Below are 19,977 nucleotides of genomic sequence, written 5' to 3'. Positions count from 1 at the left end.
ATGCAGCTGCAGAAATCCAGGCAAGAGCTGCTGGTGGCTGGGGACAGGCTGGTGGCAGAGGAGTGAGAGGGAGGTGGTCAGATGGGAGAGGTACGATGGGCCAGAATTGACAGGATCTGTTGTTAAATCGCCTGCAAATTAAGGAAACTGGAAGAATCAGGAATCTCTCCGATGTCTGCTTGAGCAGCCGAGAGACTGATTGTGGCCTTGATTGAGCTGGGGAGGATGGGAACAGGGGACAGAAGAGGCTCAAAGGCCAGGGGATCTAGAGTTTCATTTCAGCCTAGTAAGTCTGAGATGCATGGTAGACATTCATGAGTCTGGAGCCCCAAGGAGAGGTCATAGCTCAAGATAGGAGGCCTGGAATCATCCATATGTGAGAAATTGTGGGAGATAGAAAAGAAGACCCAGGACAACATGAGTGCCCTCAAGGTGTAAAGGTCAAGTATAGGAGGAGCCAGCCAAGAAGACTGAGCAAGTTGAGGCCCAGGGAGAAGGGACATGCCCAAGGTCATGGCGGGAGTGGGGAAGCAGAACCTCAGCAAGGACCCACTGCCCCCAGCCCCCAGTGAGCGGCTCCCCTCGCCTTTCAGACACCAACGAATGCATCCAGTTCCCATTCGTGTGCCCTCGAGACAAGCCCGTGTGTGTCAACACGTACGGAAGCTACAGGTGCCGGACCAACAAGAGATGCAGTCGGGGCTATGAGCCCAATGAGGACGGCACGGCCTGTGTGGGTGAGTGGGGCCCTGTCCACCGTTCAGTAGCAAAGGGAACTTGCCATCCACTGGGGAGCTCTGGGAGGCCCCAAATTGAGGTTCTCAGCTCCTGCCTTCTCCTGGCTGGAGGGCATCTCCCTAGACATTTGTGGGGTCTCCAAGGAAGACCATGACAGGCTTGGAGAAGCCCCACCACTACTGCCATCAAGTGAAGGGCCCCTGGGGTGCTGTGTCCTGGCCAGAAGCCATTGCTCTTCCTGTTTCTCCCTTTCCTGAAACTAATGTTCCTACCTTAGGGTCAGCCCACATTTTCTTACCTGGGATATAGACTAGCTCCTGCTCACCTTTGTCTGAATTTCTGAACTGGTATTTGTCTTCTTCCTCCCAAATGCTTCCCCCACCCCCACCCCACCCCATTCCCCTTCTCTTTTCCCCATTTTCTGTCTCCCACTCCATCCTTTTTGCAGCTCAAGTGGCCTTTTTAGGTGGGTATCCTTCTGCCGCCTTTAGAATCTCTGAGCCTCTCTCTTGGGCCTCATCTCTTTCTCTAGGCCTTGGACTTTGCCTTCAGTTATATGCACTTTAAATTCCATCAATAAAGAAAAAAAAACTAACAATCTTTGTGGAAAACTAAATCTCTCCCGCTGCCTGTCTTTCTCCATGCCCAGTAGATTCTGCTGCGTGCTCCCTCTGAATGGACAGCGGGGGTGGCCATCTTTGAAAAGGGAAGTTTGGGAGATGCTGATATTTGTGTCACCTTTAGTTGTTTGTGAAGTCTTTCTTTGCATGTCTTCTGAGAACATGTTTTTTACCCCATCCAGCCTCCCTCACTCCTTCAGAAGAATCAAGATAGTCCTGTCTTTTCTGTATCCTCCAGTGCCATGAGCAGCTTATTTTGCCCTTAACAAAGATGGCTCCCAGGCGGTTGCTTGCTCAGTTGAGTTGACAGTGTGTTCCGTGCCTGCTGGTCTGGCCTGTGCTGTTTCTGCTCTGCGGGCCCTGAGTGCCTGTGGTAGAGAAAGCCATATCGGGGTTGCTGGTGATGATGGGGGGTGGAGGGAAGGGTGGCCATTTGGGACTCTTGATAAAAAATGTTAAAGTTTGAACTTGCTAAGTCTTCCAGTCTCTTTCTGAAGAAATTATACCAATAAACTCTCTGCTGGATATTAGTGTCTAGCTGGTGAAAAAAAAAAAAGTGTCCGAGGCAAGCAGAGCTGGTTGGAATGCTGAATTAGCAGCAGCCCTTCCATCACGTGGCCCTTGGAAAGCGTATCATGATACAGAGAAAGTGTCTGCCCCAGGCATGAGCAATGGTTGGGTTTGTGTACAAATGTTCACTTGGGGGACACTGGGGTTTGGACCAGGTGAGGCATGTGGAATGAGCAAGGGACAGACGTGGAGGGAATGCTCTGGGGCGGTCACTTCTCCTATCTGGGCCTCAATATCCCGCGTGTGAACGGCAGCAGAGTCGGGCTGGTGTATCCTTAAGGGCCTTTTCCTTTCTAAGACCCCTGAAAATGTGGCTGGACATAGGCATACCTAGTGTCAGATTATCCTAACTTCTAGAAGGAACTTCGGAGAAGGCAATGGTACCCCACTCCAGTGCTCTTGCCTGGAAAATCCCATGGACAGAGGAGCCTGGTAGGCTGCAGTCCATGGGGTCACTAAGAGTCGGACACGATTGAGCGACTTCACTTTCACTTTTCACTTTCATGCATTGGAGAAGGAAATGGCAACCCACTCCAGTGTTCTTGCCTGGAGAGTCCCAGAGACAGGGGAGCCTGGTGGGCTGCCGTCTATGGGGTCGCACAGAGTCGGACACGACTGAAGCGACTTAGCAGCAGCAGCAGCAGAAAGAACCTTATGGTTTGATCTCTCCTGCAATATGCTTGGAAACCTGGAAGTTCTGGAAAGCCTCACTTTTAGTAATGATGTAACACCTTAGAATACTTTCATGACCAGCTTCAGTAGTGCAAGAGCCTTATAAATCACAGATCTATTCTTTATGTGATTGGGAAAAAAGGCACACCCCAAGATATAATAAAATCACTCTTAAGAAAGCCACCAACCCTTTAAAAAAATATATATTTAACAAAAAACTACCATATTCTGATATAATAATAATATGCCCCATAAGTCACAAAATATTAATTCCTCATTGCTAGTGTTGTTTTTACACTTGGAACAGGAGCTAAAATGAAAAGTTTTAAAATAAAAACAGCTACAATCTCACAGAAAAGCATACACCCACTTAAAAATCGTTCCGCATCTGGGAAGCCCTCTCCCGTGTGTCGACACAGAATTAAAGATTTGAACGGGTCCTAGAAATGAGACTCAGGGAGAGGAAAAGATCAGCCCAAGGTCATGAGCCAGCTTGCCCCCAAGCCAGGGCTGGAGCCCTCTGCCACCACCCTATTTTGTTGGGGGGGGTAACAGACAGTGCTGTCACCATTCAGACGATTCCCCCGTCATTCTGGAAGATGCTGCCTTTTTTAGAGATGAACAAGTGGATCTATGATAGTGAGATAAGTAAAACCCAAAACCCACAGAGACTATGGTTCCAAATGCAATGGTAAATAACAAGATAATGGTGTTCACTGACTTCCTGCACACACAGCACGAGAAATAAGGGCTAAGACAGCTAGTGTGAGAGCCTGACAAGGACGTCAGGAGAGCTGAGGTGACAGCAGACTTCAGAGGATGACTTATAAGTAATAACCTCGAATTCCTGCACATTGAGTTTCATATAAGCGGGTGTATATGTGTGGTTTTACCCTACTAGGTGGGTGGGGCCAGATGAGTTACAAAGAGGAGTTCAAAATCCCTCCAGCTATTAAGAGCACAACTATAATATCCTGACTCCAGGGTATTAGATTCATACCCTGAATTAGATTCGTTCTTTTATTCATTCAGTCTTTCAACACATATTTGTTGAGCACCTGTTATGTGCCAGGTACTGTGCTAGGCTCTGGGAGTGCAGTGGTGAGTAAAGGTGACATGGTTGCTGTCCCCATATTATCTTTCACCAGCCAGATGGAGGAGCCCAGTACACAAGATGGCAATGGGACTCAGACTCAGAGGGGCTTTCTAAAAAGTGTAACTAAATTCTTGGATCACTGTACCAGAAAGCTAACTCTGCATTCACTCCTATATTTATTGAACAATCATTAATTGAAGGAGAAGGAAGTGGCAAACCACTCCAGTATTCTTGCCTGGAAAATCCCATGGACCGAGGGCCTGATGGGCTGCAGTCCATGGGGTCACAAAGAGTTGGGCACAACTGAGCGACTAACAGAATCATTTATTGAAAACCTCCTGTGTGACGAGCACATGAGTACTGTGACATGAGTACCCTCCCGAGTACTGTGACAAGATCCCTCCTTTGAGGGTGTCAAGTTCCCTGCCCCCAAGATGCTTGGGTTGGAAGAAACAGGAGGCGAAAAGATACAGATGACAGGCAGGTACTGAACCGACTCAGCCTCACCTACCTCCAAATAACAACACACACCCCGCCCCACAGTGGGCCAGGAGGGCGTCTTTCAAGCCCAGGGCCTCAGTGTTGGATTTTTCTGATCTGTGCTGAACTGGCCAGGCTCAGAGTCCGTCTTCCTTCTAATTCCTCTTGCTCTGAGGCCCTTGGGCACCCAAATCCTTCTGAAAGTGTTAGTCACTTATGGACTGTAGCCCACCAGGCTCCTTTGTCCATGGGATTCTCCAGGCAAGAATACCGGAGTGGGTAGCCATGCCTTCTGCAGGGGATCTTCCCGACCCAGGAATCAAACCCACATCTCCTGCATTGCAGGCAGATTCTTTACCATCTGAGCCACCAGGGAAGCCACCACCTTTGCCTTCTGAGCATGAACAATTCAGTTTCTCTCTTTTTTTTTTTTTTTTGATGATAGCCCCACCCAGGCTCCGGACATTTTTGTTGGCTTCTCCTGGGCCTGAGTTTATAACAAAAATAGCAGATGCCTTCAGGGGCTGACAAATAATGGCAGGGGCTAGAAAGGATTATGCAAATAGAGAGCTGAAGCACTGAAGGGGCTCATCTAAGCAGAGCAGGAAGAGGGGCCAGCTCAGCCAGAACTTCCCATTTTTCAAGAAAAACCAAATAATGATAACAATACCATTTTTACTCTGTCCAAGGATGTTCCTCTTCCCAGGAAGAATCTCTCTTAGTTGTTCAGTCGTGTCCAACTCTTTGCAACCCGCTGGACTGTTAGCCCATCAGGCTTCTCTGTCCATGGGATTTCCCAGGCAAGAATACTGGAGTGGGTTACCATTTCCTTCTGCAGGGGATCTTCCCCATCTAGGGATTGAACCCCCGTCTCCTGTGTCTCCTGCATTGCAGGCAGATTCTTTACCTGCTGAGCAATCAGGGAAGCTGATCTTCCCAGGAATGTACTACCTAAAATGATGATACTAGCCTCATTTAGTGAGTGCTTGGTATTTCTGGGTCAGATCTGAACTCTTTACAAGGATCAACTTGTTGAATCTGCATACAGTTCCCAGAGGAAGGTGCTGTAGTCGTCCCAGTCTTACAGAGATGCTGAGTGCTGTGTGCAGGGTCACTCGGTTGGGGTGGGCAGAGGCAGGACTCCATCGGGGTGGTATGGCGTCAGCTGGCACTCTTCCTTCTCCATTCGAGCTAGCCGACTGGTTACACAAAAGCACGATCTCTCCTGCTGCCCAGGGCCAAGGGAGGGTTTGGAAAGAAGGTTTGGAAAGGATTCCTTAGGGGTGGCCCAGGATCTGAGAATGTCCTTACAGTCTCGTTCAACCTGCAAGAAGAGATGTCATTCCCTGTGTGGAGTCCCCTCACCAGGCACACAATCAGCCATGTGACCTCTTCAAGCATCTGCTCAGCCACCAGCCCTGCTCTGGGGAGGTGCCATTCTGAGGGCCAGGAGTTTGATTATGTGTCACTCTGGCTGCTATGGCCCCCTCCCAGGGTCTGGGCAACACACCTTGACCAGCACTGGACAGCAACTTAAGCAGGGGTTCCACTCCCACCTGCAAACAGGGCCCTTGGGCATCATTCCAGAGTCACATGAGACAGGAGGACAAGGGCTTCTCTTTCTCAGGGAGCCAGCTGGTTTTTTCCAGCAGATTCCTGAATGACACCCCCACCCAGACTCTCAGCCCTTGAGGCAAGCCGCGTTCCTCCCTTTCCCTCCCTCCCCGGGGTCAGCCATAGTCTCACTCCTTCGGTGTGGACCAGACCCCAGCCACGTCCTGCAAGGAGCTAATGTTGCGTCTCCTTAGCAACGAGCACATCCTAGAAGGAGGAGGGAGGAGGGTGAGAGAACGTGGGCTGGTTAACTCCATAGGTAATGTCAACCCCTCCTTCAGCACTTGTCCTGTGAAGGAACCACTGTTGAACAGCAGAGTGGCCAAAGGGTAGGCCATCAGAGAACAATGAGAAGCAAGAAGAAAGAACCCTCCTTGGGGAAGGGAGCTAACATTTACAGAATGCCTGCTCTGTGCTGAGAACTGTACATCTGCGTCTCCGTTCATCCCCACACCCATCCTACAGGATAGCTGATATTATTCTATTTTACGACCAAAGGAACTGAGCATCAGAAACAAGATATCCAAGGACATATGGCTAGTTAAGTAACTGACACCTGGGCAAATTATTTAACCAGTTGTCACTCAGCATATACTGATCGGACACCTACTATGTGCCAGGTGGTGGTTCTAGTGGCTTGGGATGTACATCAGTGAACATCACCGGGCAAGATTTCTGAAAGCCCTGGTAACATACGGCAGGCACTAAACAATATAATAAGGTATATAATATGTTAGAAGTTGGGGGAACAAGGAAGCAGCATTAAGGCAAGTTGGGAGTGCTGAGATAGGCAGACTGCCATTCTAAATAGGGGGGGTCAGTTGGGCCTCACTGAGAAAAAGGCATTTGAAGTCAGTGAACTTTTTCTGAGCCTTTCTCATCTGTAAAATGGGGATGATGCATACCACACAAAGTTACTGCATTAAACAAGAGAATATAAAATATTTGACATAGGGCTTGGCACCTATTAATAGTAAGCCCCCAGTAAATTAAAAGTGTTATCAATATTACTAAGTAGCAAAGCTCAGGATGCAGCCTGGATCTATTCAATACCAAATCTTACGTGGCTCCTGGCATAGCCTGCCTTGGCCCAGGTCACTGGGAGCCTATCGTATGGGAGATTTGAAGGACATCTCCCCCAGGGAGCTGACAGCTTAGCAGGAAAGAGATCTCAAGGACCGAAAATGGCCGCGCTGGAGCAAGCAGAGCCAACCTTCCTGGGGCCTGGGCTGTGCTAAGAAGTTCAACCTAGTTCTCACACGGCGCCATTCCCCAAGAGCATGGTCACAAACTATAGTAAACTAAGCAGCGTCCAACTCTGCGACCCCGTGGACTGTAGACCACCAGGCTCCTCTGTTCATGGCATTCTCCAGGGAAAAATACTGAAGCAGGTTGCCATTTCTTCCCCCAGGGGATCTTCCTGACCCAGGAATCATTTCATGCGTCTCCTGCATTGCAGGCGGATTCTTTACCGCTGAGCCACCTGGGAAGGTTGTGATGTTCAGATGTGGAAAGGGAGGCCCAAAAAAGGAGCAGTGACTTTCCCGAGGACCACAGCCTAGCCAGGAAACTGACGCCTGCCTGGGGCTCCTCTGCCTCTCTCTGCCTCCTCCAGAAAACACGAACTATTTCAGAAGCAAAATTGTATCAAGCATTTTCAGAAATATGAGTGCCAGTACTTGTCCTTCCTATGATACTGACAGAATCAGAGTTGGGGGGAGCGCCCACCAGGTGAACCCAGGCACTGTGATTGGGTGGTAGAGCATGCTGGGATGCGGGAACTGAGGGAGTAGGTGCAGAGTCCTGCTCAGCTGAGACAAGAGAAGCTGGAGAGAGCATCAGGAGCCTAAGAGATGAGGGTGGGGACAGAAGTCCTGCCAGCACTTCTGCCCAGAATCTCATGACCCCTGCCTGCCTGCCTGCCTGCCTGCCTTCCCGAAGGGGCCCAGAATAATTCCTGTAAAGGTAGCTCATTATCCTTCTTCCTGGCCAAACCAGAGCAGCCATGAAGGATCTCTCCCCTAGAATCATTCAACGCATCCCCTTAAAAGATCCAAGGGCTCACTCTCCTTCCCCAGCCCAGACCTGAGTGCCGAGCTCCCAGGGAGGAAGAAAAGCACAGCCAACGTTTCCCAACTGCTCCTGGGGACGAGCAGAGGGGCCCACTTAGGCTGAAGGCAGGAAGGCAGATCCCGCATATACCTCCTCTGCCTATCCATTCCCTGGGCTCAAGATGTACTGGCCTTGAAGGACAGACACAGGGAGGAAGGACGGAGAAGGAAGCTGGGAGGTCTCAAAGCCCCACCCAATGCAGAAGTTGTCCTGTTTGCAAAGACCACATTCTTTCCTACAGAGTGCATTCCGAACTCCTGCAGCCCTCCGTCCCTCCCTCCTTCTTTCCATCTATCCTTTTTTTAACACATTATTTTTTTTAATTTGCTATGGAAGTATAGCTGATCTGGGCTTCTCTGGTGGCTCAGACAGTAAGGAATCTGCCTGGGTCCGATTCCTGGGTTGGGAAGATCTCCTGGAGGAGGGCATGGCAATCCACTCCAGTATTCTTGCCTGGAGAATCCCCATGGACAGAGGAGCCTGGCAGGCTACAGTTCGTGGGGTCACAAAGACTCAGACACGACAGCAACTAAGCACAACACACAGCACATAGCTGATTTACAGTGTTTCAGGTGTCAGCAAACTGACTCCATTATACACACATTCCAGATTCTTTTCAATTATTGGTTATTACAAGATATTGAATATAGTTCCTTGTCTCAGCCCACTTTTTAAAAATTTCTTTTTTAATTTACTTATTTTTAACTGAAGGATAATTGTTTTACAATATTGCATTGGTTTCTGCCATTACATCAACATGAATCAGTCATAGGTACACATATGTTCCCTCCCTCTTGAACCTCCTTCCCACGTCCCACCCCTTCCCACCCCTCTAGGTTGTCACAGAGCCCCAATTTGAGTTCCCTGAGTCATTCAGCAAATTCCCACTGGCTATCTGTTTTACATATGGTAGTGTATATGTTCCAATGCTTCTATCTCCATTCGTCCCACTCTCTCCTTCCCCTCCCCTTCCTGGGCCCGTAAGTCTGTTCTCTATGTCTGCATCTCCATTGCTGCCCTGTAGGTTCATCAGTACCGTCTTTCTAGATTCCATGTATATCCATTAATATACAGTATTTATTTTTCTCTTACTGACTAACTTCACTCATCTACCCTTAAAATTCTTTCTTCACCCTGAGATTCTGGGATCAGATGGACTCAGGCTTGAATCTGAAATTCAGTTTCTTCATCTGCCGAAAATGGCGATGTAACAACCTCATAAAGCTTTTGTGAGGCTTCATCAAGATGGAGCATGTAAGGTGCACACTGCCCAGATTGATAAAATGCAGATATTATTATGAAATCTGTTCCAGGTCCTTTAACCTCCTGCCTTCACTCCTAGCAGTGCCTGATTTTACAACAATCCATAAGTCATTAACTGGGACGATGTTAGAACTATGACTCCTTCCCAACGAGACAAAATCATCACTCATAGTTACAAATGCAGAGTTCATTTGGGGACCGGGTTACACAGCATCTTTCCTTCAAAAAGCTCTTGTCCTGTATTTAGACCTGCACTGGGGAGCACAGGGCCGATCAGTACCCATCCATTCCACCTGCCTCCCCACTGTCTGCAAGCATCCATCTCAAACCAGGCAGCCCTCTCCCTCACCTTTGATCCATCAGTCATCTCTCTGTACATATCTTCTCTGTATCCTACTTATCCATCCATCTATCCATCCACCCATGATATTTTACCCTCTAGGGCCCCAGGGCCAGACTTTCCAAGCAGAGCAGTCAGCCCCACAAGGATTTGCCCACCTCAAAATAACAGAGCAGGAGCACTGGGTAGGGGCTGAGTGGGGTCAGGATGTATACTTCCTCCCCTTCCCCTTTCCTCCTCCTCCCCTCCGCCCTCTCCTCTTTGCCCCTCCCCCGAGGTGGAGATCATAAGCAGAGCCCCAAGATCTCAGCCTGAAAGCTGTCCAGTGCAGGGGATGGCCTAGGGTCACCCTTTAACTGAGTGACCCCGTACCTGCCTTTGTCTACACTGGCCTAAGCTGCTTCTCAGTGGCCTGTTGCCCCAGGAGCCTGAGGATTTCACGTCTTCATATTCTTGTCTCTTCCTGCAACCCGTGATGGGCAGCATTTCTCATTCACCTGCCAATGGTGAGGCACTGCACCAGGCTCTTGGGGGCTGGGGGAGAAAGTGGTGGAAATGAGTAAGACAAGATTCCCACCTACCAAGAGTTGGCTGAGGAGCTGGGGCAGGAGGAAGGCCATCACCACACACACAAGGTCTTGTAAGCTGTGTATAACATTTCCCTTTCCGGGGCCTCGCTCGGCGCGGCGCTCAGGTGGTAGCCGGTCTCCAATCACTTTTCCATTACAAAAATCAATAACTTGAATTACTCCAAAATAACTAACCCCTTCGCATCCCTGCAAATCTAATTTTTCTGTGTCTGCATTTGCCCACATGCTGCTCTCTGAGTCTGGAATCCGTCTTCATGAGTCAATCCAGGCAGAACGAAGCCTTTCGCCTGACTGTGACGCATGGTGTCAGAAGGAGAGCCAAATTTGGGGTCGGAGACTCAGGTTCAAGCCTTCACTCTGACACTAACTGTGGGTGCTGGTGAAGCTACTTAACCATCTAATTTCTTCATCTATAAAATGAGAATTCAAATATAACCACCCACCAGGAGTGTTAGAGAGCAAAATGGAATGATAATGTACAGGAGTTCCTGGCATACACTAGGAAATCAATGAACCCTTGCCTTTTGTTTGTTCTATGCAAGCATCTGAAACCTGGCTATAAATCTACATCTCGAGGCCACGGTATATTGAGATCCTAGTGCAACTTCAACAATATCTTACATTGGAGAAACAGATTTTCATTTACCAAAATTCCTTCTCACAATGCTCACAGTTTACAAAGGACAGGAGAGAATGGGTGTGGCGAAGTGATTGACTGGAGTGTGAAGCCCTCTGACTCCCTCTGAACACTTCCACCTCCTCAATCATCCCCATGGCAACCACGAGTCCCCATGCAGCTCGGGGACACTAAGTCCTGCTGTCCAGCGGCTGCTGCAATGACAGGTCTCTTAGGGAAGAGCTGTGAACACAGCACAGTCTGCCCTCAGCGCCACCAGGAGAATAAATCCTCCTGAGAAGGGTCCTGTGGAAACCTCGGAAGGCTGAACTCTGAAAGGAGGGAAGGGAAGGGAAGGGAAGTGAAGTGAAAAGTCACTCAGCTGTGTCCGACTATTTGTGACCCTATGAACTATACAGTCCATAGAATTCTCCAGGCCAGAATACTGGAGTGGGTAGCCTTTCCCTTCTCCAGGGGATCTTCCCAACCCAGGGATCAAACCCAGGTCTCCCACATTGCAGGCAGATTCTCTACCAGCTGAGCCACAAGGGAAGCCCAAGAATACTGGAGTGGGTGGCCTATCCCTTCACCAGCGGATCTTTCCAATCCAGGACTTGAACCAGGGTCTCCTGCATTGCAGGCAGATTCTTTACCAACTGAGCTATAAGGGAAAGGACACCTATTTCATGCCAGGCACATCCATGGCCAATTTCTCGCTGGCTCCTCAAAACCAGGTGTTCTTAGCATTTGGGGGATGGTTACATACCCACTTTGAAAATTTGCTAAAATCTGTGGGCTCTCTTCCCCAGTTAAAGGTACATCATTCTGCACACAGGGGCAGGGGGTCACGCTTAAGAACTCCTGGCTTAAACCTAGGCTGTTTTAAGATTTTCTTAGGTACCAAGGACTTTCTCTTTTAAAGGCCCCACACCTCATTGTATCAAAGATTTTCATGTATATCCACAACCCACGCATACACACACATACACGCACACTCATACACACACACATGAGTTGAGTTAAATTGCAGTGACTGTCTGAAATAATGTTACATTTTGTAGCTATGTAATAAAACATTAATTTCAGTTTTGTGCTTTCTTTTCCTATTTTGGAGCCAATGAACTTCCTTCGTAAATTTCATTCAACTATTTCATTTGTTGTTTAGTAGCTAAGTCATATCCAACCCTTTGCATCCCCATGGACAGCAGCATGCCAGGCTTCTCTGTCCATCACCATAGAAAATATGCAGATCTTAAGTATACAGTTCACTGAACTCTCAGAGTGAGCACCACCCTGTAACTGCTGGAGAAACAGCTCATCAGGATTCCCCAGAAGCCCCCTCTTCCACTCACTGCCCCCACCCCAGGGCAGCCTCCCTGCTGACTGCTAACACCATAGACCAGTTTTGCCTGTATTAGAATGACAGTAAAGCATCTGCCTACAATGCGGGAGACCCAGGTTCAATCCCTGGGTCGGGAAGACCTCCTGGAGAAGGAAATGGCAACCCACTCCAGTATTCTTGCCTAGAAAATCCCGTGGATGGAGAAGCCTGGTAGGCTACAGTCCATGGGGTCGCAAGAGTCAGACATGACTGAGTGACTTCAATTTCACTTTCGTTAAGTACAATCATAGAGTTCATACTCATTTTGTGTCTGGTTGCATTCATAGAACCAACAAACTTTTTCATTCAGGTCTCAGACATTTTCAGAGGCTTGCGAAAAGTTTATAGGGTCTAAGTACCATCTAGGGATTCTCAACCTTCAGACTAGAAACTCCAGGGGAACTTCTAAAACCCCTGATGCCCAGGCTGCACCCCAGAACAATGAAATCAGAATCCCAGGGCATAGGACCAAGCATCAGCAGGTTTTCTTGCTTCCCAGGTGATTTCAATTACAATCAAGGATGAGCAGCATTGGTCTAGGCAATCCCGTAAAATATTAGTATTCTGATTTTACAAACTGGGGAAACTGAGGCTTCAGGGGTCTTCCCCAGAGGGAATTGTCAGGAAGCCAGAGCTCTAATTCAGATCTAACTTGGGGTGGTCTGTGCATTGCATTCCTCCATGGTGAGCAGTAAAGCCCCAACCAGTTGCGGGTGCCTCCTGCTGGACACCTCCTCACGTCAAGTCCTTCCAGATCTGGGAGGTGTGGTTTCCCAGGTTGCCAGACCCCCAGGAGAAAGGCAGCACCCCAGGGATTGGCCATAGGGAGAAACAGTCACCAACCAACTGGACTCCATCTTTGCCCTGCACTTCTCTGGAAGCCACAGAAAAGTCCTTGCAGGTAGGAGCAGCTGCTCGTTTGGGGGTCATGAGAAGTCTCCCAGCCGCTGAGATGCTCTGACCCAAGCGGCTCTGATTTGGGGGTGCAATGCGAGATGCCACCGCTCGGTGGCACCAGGAGCTTCTGTAAACCCTGCGGTTTTACATACCCCCTGCCTTTGACTAAAAGAAGCCAGAAAGCGGGCTTAGGAGGCAGTGGAGGGCAGCAGCAGCCCAGAGCTGCCTGGGGGTTCCTGTGTTTTCTGGCACCAGATGGGGCCTGTCTCTGGCTGGCAAGTGTTGCAGAGGAGATGTGGCTACCCCCGAACCCAGGAGAGAGGCCACGTCCTCCATAACTGAGGCAGCAGAAACAAGCCAGGCTGAGAAGCCACACCTCAATCGACTTCTCCCCCCAACTACCCTTCACCAAGCTGCCCCAAGGCAGCTTCACGTGTGAGCCCCCAGGTCCGTGAGAAGCCCAACCACCCACACTCCTGTGATACCCTGGGCTTGGAGGTATCAGCCCTCCCTCTGAGCCTAGGATGGCCAAGGGGTTCTCCGATGCTGGTATCATCTTCCCGGTAGTTTATGGAGTCAGACTGTCTGGATTCAAAGCCAGGCTCAGCCACATTCTAGTTGTGTGATTTGGGGCAAGTTACTTAACTTCTGTGAGCCTCAGTCTCTTTATCTGTAAAGTGGGAATAAGGTTGTTGTGAGGACTGAACAATGAATTATGTAGAGTCTTAGCCTAGTGCCTGGCACATAGTCAGTGCTAAATAAATGTTAGCTACTATTGTTTATATTACTACCACTAATAAAGTTGCAAACAGGCAAAATGAACCTACCCACATGTTAAAGAACAGACTCCATGGTGACAACTGGCACACACCCCAGATCTGAGCAGAGGCAGTGACTCCAGCTGCCTCTTAGGAGCAGAAAATATAAGCGGGGAAGCTACACAGGGCACTCCCCAAACCCCCACCCAGAGGTGGAACCATTGTACCCACAATCTGGTGGGATCCTTTCTTGGCCCACAGACCTGAATGTGTGACCCCAGCCACCCTGCAGCTTCAGACAACTTCCATTTGGGTGTCAGCCCCATGGGGTTGGAGTGAGCACTGGGTCAGACATCGGTTTGAAACCTGGTGCTATTTGCTATCGGCAACCAGCTGTGTGACCAGAGACAAGTCATTCACCCTCTCTGGGCCTCCATTCTGCCTCATTCAGATGATCTTTAAATCCCCTCCCACACCTGTGCCCTGTGGGTTTAGCAAAGTATCTGGCACACACTGAGTGCTCATTACTTGTTATTTAGTTTTATAAGAGCCAAGACACACCTCTGCTAGATTCCAACACCCACGTGCTTTTCTTTAGAACGGAGTGACCTGTATGATCCAACCCCTAACAGATATGAGCTCAAGACATGGGTATTTATCTAATTAATTCATGACTTGATTTTGCCCTGGTTTCAGTTCAGCCTGCTCCCCCCACCTAAGGCTCCTAGGGCCAAATAAAAGCTCCAGATTAGAGATGAGGAGTGTCTGCCTCCCCACTAGACTACAAACTCGAAGAAGACATTGTCCATTCTCCCATGTCCGAGTTCTGCCCCTTCAGAAACACACTTGGTCCTGCCTCCTCAGCAGGAGGTGGGTGGGTCACTGAGCACCCCCTCACCATGATCCTGGGGCACAGATCTGGCCCCCCATCGCCGAGGGGGAGAGAAGCCACAGGGAGCCTCAAGTTGGGCAAGTCCTTTTATTGGAAAAAAAAATAATCAAATGAAAGGCCACCGCATGGCCTGTGCCCAGCCATCCCACGGGGGATGCACTGTTCACCCCACAGGTCAGCCCCAGCCACACAGTGGGCCAGGGTGGGCACAGGCCGGGTTCAGGGGAAAGGGGGGCTGTGGTGGAGATCAGTGGGCTGCAGCTCACCCTGGAAACACTTGGACCAGGACCCACTGAGGCTCAGGGGCTGGGCCGCCCTCTCCAGCTCTCTGGTCCCTTCCTATATACTCCTCCTGCATCCAAAAGAAAGTCAGGCCTCTCTTTGGTTCCAAAAGGCTTCCTGCAGTGACTGGTCTCTCATATCCCCTCTAGCACCTCCTCCTGGCCAAGAGAGGCGACCTGCTTCTGTCCATCTCCAGACACCAGGAAGAGGCTGCTGGGCCTCGGCAGTCAGGGCCTCACTGGCTGGACACCCCTCTTTCAAGAAAGAAATTTGCCTTTTCCCCTGCAGATTGGCAGCCCCTTTGACCTTCCAAGGACATTTCACATAGCCTTGGAGACCCCCTGAGTACGCAGTGCCCATGGCCCTGTTGCCTTGTTATGGAGGACCTGAAGTGGGGCACAGAAGGCCCTGGAAGGTTGGCTCCACTCTCCTAGAACCCCAACTTTTTTGTTAGAATGTACACAGTACAGTCAGAAGGTGGGGACAAACTTGCCAGTGGAGGACAGACCAGGAAGAAGAGCCAAGCTGACAGCCAAGCAAGGGACAAGGGATGTTAGGACATTTATTTACAAGAGGACAGGCTGGACCCCCCCAGGGAAGCAGCCAGACCATGACGCAAAAAGATAAGACAAGATGCAGAGAGGGGCAGACATCGGCCCAGTAGCCAAGGACAACATACAAGTGCATTCACACACCTGTATGCACACGTGTGTACACACACGAGTGCACACACATGCACTCACAGTGCACTCATGCACACACTTGTCCTCACACATACCTACACACAGGTGCATTCATGCACATAGGACACCCACATATGTGCACATACACACGTGCCTGCACGCACACACACTCATTCTCACACTCAGGCACGTTCTAATCTCAGGAAGTTGGCTCCTGTTTTTGAGGTTCAAGCTCCCCAAGGCGACATCTCTCCATGAAGCATTTCTCCGGACCCCCATACAGCCTTCCGGAGGCCAGGCCTTGTGCCCCACCCCCACCAGCACCTGGTGACCTGCAAAGCCACAGTAGCTGGACACTTCTGAGCGAGTCCAAGATGACCTCCAGGCTCTGGGTGGAGGACAGGGATGCCAGGAGTCTAGACGAGGTCAGGAGGGGGCTGACCACTCCTGTCTCCCCAGACCTTGAATCAGTGGAGGCAGGATCACAGACAGGCAGAGGCCCTGTGGTGGCATCGGAAAGCACACACACTGGGAGTGGGACCCCGAGGAAGGGAGTCCTGGTGGATGTGGGATTTGAGGTAAAGTACCATGCAGGATGGAAATTCTCTATTTGACAGGCTTGGATCCTTTTCAGGGGGTGTCGGGAGGGGAGCTGCGGAAGAAAGGGGTTTGTCCAATTAGTATTATCCCAACCCCCACCCCCCATGGAAGACCTGCCTCCGTGTGACCCAGACCAGCCCCGTCGGATAAAAGCCAAGTCAGGAAGTGGACCGCCCTGCCAGTGGGCAAGGGGCAGGGGGCGCCGGCTGATGGCCCGCTTGCGACACTGGGCGGGTCACCCTCCTTCCAGCCCTGGGCCGCAGGGCGGGCCCAGAGAATGACTCAGAAGCGGGTGCTCTGGTAGCGCAGCCGCCTCAGGTCTGCGAGGCCCTCAGTCCAGCCGTACGCCTCCCTGCAGGGACTCTCGGCCAGTCACCGGCCCCCCGCCCCACCGCCCCCACCGCCGCTGCTGCCGCTGCCGCTGCTGCTGCCGCTGCTGGAGCTGCCGCTGCTGCACCGGTCCTCGTAGATGGAGATCTCGATCTGGGCGGGCGTTAAGGAGGGGTGCAAGCCGCAGGGAACCGGCTGATGGAGGCCAGCGGGGAAGCGCGAGGCCGAGCTGGTGCTGCTTCCCAGAAAGGCAGGACGTGGACGCCTGAGAGCCACACCCAAACCCCTCCTCTCACCTGCGCTCGCTCAGCTCAGAGGCGCCTGCGCACAGCCAGGACCCGGCGCTTACATTCTAATGGGTCTAATCTTTGTATCCCAGCACGCGATGTACCCAATGTGCCCCGTAGCAGGTGTGATTGACCAGAAAAGTGTGAGGACTCGGCTGTCCTGAGTTCAAATCTCCCCATACCCAATCTCAGCTATGTGACTTTTGACCAATCACCTCACTTGTTACCATCCGTTATCTGATCTGTACAATGAGGGTAATAATAGAATCTTGGAGTTATTGCAAGAATTAAGTGAAATAAAGCATGTAAAGGACTAAACACAATACCTGGCACATAGTAAAGGCTCGATGACAAGAAGCGCCTCTCCTTGGGCTTTGTAAGCATGAGATTCCCTGGGATTTGTGTTTCTTTACCATTAAATGTTATTTTTAAGAATTCTACTATCTGCTGCTGACTGGGGGTGGGGGGTGGGAGGGGAGATGTATGTATACCTTGATCAGGAGGAGTGGGTAGACCTATAATCCACTGGAGGACCAGTCTCCCACCAAGACCTCCATCTTCTCATCTGTGAAAGGGGACCTACTACATAGGCTTCAATGAGGGTTAAATGCAAGGGCAGTGAAGAGTGGGCCTGGGCTCAGATCTTGGCTCTGGTGGGCGCTGGCTGGGCGGCTCTGAATCAGGGTCCACTACAAAGGCAGTAAGAAGAGTTACCTGCTTTACAGGGGTCTTATGAGAAGTACAGGAATTCATATTTTCAAAGCACTTACTGTGACATCTGGCATGTATTGATATTAACCACTGGTTAAATGCAGGCTTCCCAGGTGGCACTAGTGGTAAAGAACCCACCTGCTAATGCAGGAGATGTAAGAGATGCAGGTTCAATCCCTGGGTCGGGAAGAACCCCTGGAGAAGGGCATGGCAACCCACTCCAGTATTCTTGCCTAGTGAATCCTGTGGACAGAGGAGTGTGGCGGGCTATGGTACATAGGGTTGCAAAGAGTCAGACATAACTGAAGTGACTGAGCACACACACACGCACTGATTAAATGCAGCTCAATAAAAGCAAAGCCTAAAATTTACAAATAGCACTAACTTATGGTGGGAGAGGAAGGTCAATGACCAGGGATATGGGGAACCCTAAGAAATCCCTGAGCAGAGTCCCCTAGGGTGGTCCAGCTTACTGGTGGCCTCCCTGGGGCTCCCGCTGGCTGCAGCTGGGTGCCCTCGAATGGAACAGCCAGAAAGGATACAACTCTCATCCCACGCTCCACGGGGTCTGTGAGCAGGAGGCCTCGGGGGGCAAAGACCTTCTCATTCTGCTCCTGGATGTAGCGGGAGATCTTCTTGAGAACCTGCGAGGAGAGGGGCCCATTGAGGCTGAGGCTGAGGTACCAGAGCCCCGGGGGGAGGGAAGGTGGGGCTGTGGGGGAGGAGCCACCTTCTCATAGTGGGTCTCCATGCAGAGGAAGATGAAGTAGGCCGTGGCACAGGCCAGGCAGCCCTCGAGATAAGAGCTGCCACCAATCTTCTCGGCCTCCGCGTAGAAGCTGTTGAGGGTCTTCACGGTCTCCTCAAAGAGCTGCCGCTCGATCTGGAGGGAGAGAGAGACAGGGAGCCGGGCCCAGATCAGCCTCCCTGGAGTGTGGTTGCCGTGGTGGGGCCTCACCAATGTGGGGGTTGGGAGCACACAGGCAAGACCAGAGAGGTGCCCATGGAGCATTTGACAGGAAGTCAGGAGACTGGGGGTCCAGTCCAGACTTGGCTATCAATTAACTGCGTGACCTTGAGCTAATGATTTAACTACTCCAGCCTCGGTTTCCACATTTATAAAATGGAAAAAAAAGTGATGATTTGTCCTCACTTGAAAACAGAAAACTCTCATGAAATCCAAGAGGTGAACATTTTCTGCAGTGGATCAGGTCTCTATGCTCTCCCTGCCAGGACTCTGATCAACCTGAGCACCCAGTTCTATCTTATCCACTATGGATGCAACTGTGTACATAAGGAAACAAGAGTCCTGTGAAAAAGTAGAGTCGGACGTCAAGGCCCTTCTGGCGCCCAGTCAGTTTGGTACATCACTTCCTCTTCCTGGCCCTGAGCTTCCTCTCTTAAAGGAGAGGATGAACTAGCCCAATGCTTCTCCAACTTTAACGCACGTATGAATAACCTCGGGATCTTAAAATGCAGATTATGAGTCAGTAGATCCAGGGTGGAGTCTGAGATGCTATTTCCAGGAGACAGGATGTTGCCTGTGCACAGGCCACAGTTTTGGTTCAAGGGCTTAATAGTAATCAATTCTGGTGCACACTAAAATCACCTGAGGAGATTTTAAAACCAGGCACACCCAGGGCTTGCCTTCAAGAGATTCTGATTCAAACGGTCTGGGAAGGGGGAGGATGGGTCAGAGCAGCAAAGACCACCACTGTCCTAGTCTACCCAAGCTGACACCTGCAATTTTTTTCAAAAGCTCCCAGGTGGTTCTAATGGGCAGCCAATCATGAGAAGCACTGCACTAGGAGATCAGAGATTCTCAAAGTGGGATCCATACATCACCCAATGCCAAATCGCCTAGGGCTTTCTCATTAAAAATTAAGATCCTCAGCCCAGCTGCACATTGGAACCATCTTGGGAAATTTAAAGCAATGCCAATGGCTGGGCCCCAGCCCCAGCCACTCTGATTTGATTGATCTTGGGTGTGGTCTGAGCATCAGGATTCTTTTAAGCTCCCCAGGAAATTCTAATGCACAGCTGGAGTTGAGGAGTGCTTCTAAAAAGAGATTCCTGAACCTAATCCTGCAGTTGAGTCAGCATCTCTGATGACACCTGATATTATCCAACAAGGCTCAAGAATTCGAGTTTGTTTGACAAGCTCCCTAGGTGATTCTCTGAAATTTGAGAACCACTGAACTAGAAAATCTCTGACGTTTTTTTTTTTTTTTCCAGCTCTAACTTTCTAGGAGGCGACAGTGAGGCAAAATGCTTTAGTTCTTCCACATGAAGTGGCTTAGCAAGTTGTTTCCTATACTACTTTTATTCTAGAAAAAGATAAATATTCTAATAAGCCCCTCAGTTCCATCATGGTCTGTGTCCCAAGTTTAGGGAAAGACATCCTTACCCGACTGTCCAGCTCTGGGGGAAACTTGGTCTGGAACT

At 50.2% G+C, this 19,977-nt stretch overlaps 1 protein-coding gene across 5 annotated transcripts in view; it reads left to right on the top strand.

Annotated features, from left to right (window-relative positions):
- Positions 1 to 17,144, top strand: part of CRTAC1 (cartilage acidic protein 1) — a 166,226-nt gene extending 149,082 nt beyond the window's left edge. For 2 of the 5 annotated variants that reach the window (XM_070469980.1, XM_070469982.1), the window contains exons 14-15: positions 594 to 737; positions 16,563 to 17,144. In XM_070469980.1, coding sequence (XP_070326081.1) covers positions 594 to 737; positions 16,563 to 16,702 — 284 coding nt within the window. In that variant the 3' untranslated portion in view covers positions 16,703 to 17,144. Of the gene's footprint in view, positions 1 to 593; positions 738 to 1,186; positions 1,884 to 16,562 lie in introns of those variants that run through there. The other 3 variants (XM_070469983.1, XM_070469984.1, XM_070469981.1) reach the window with 3 other exon arrangements.
- Positions 17,145 to 19,977: the final 2,833 nt, after the last annotated feature.

The sequence above is a fragment of the Odocoileus virginianus genome, chromosome 7 (assembly GCF_023699985.2).
Source record: "Odocoileus virginianus isolate 20LAN1187 ecotype Illinois chromosome 7, Ovbor_1.2, whole genome shotgun sequence".
NCBI lineage: Eukaryota > Metazoa > Chordata > Mammalia > Artiodactyla > Cervidae > Odocoileus > Odocoileus virginianus.
Note: the sequence above shows the minus strand (reverse complement) of the source record. Positions and strands in the feature narration are given on the sequence as shown.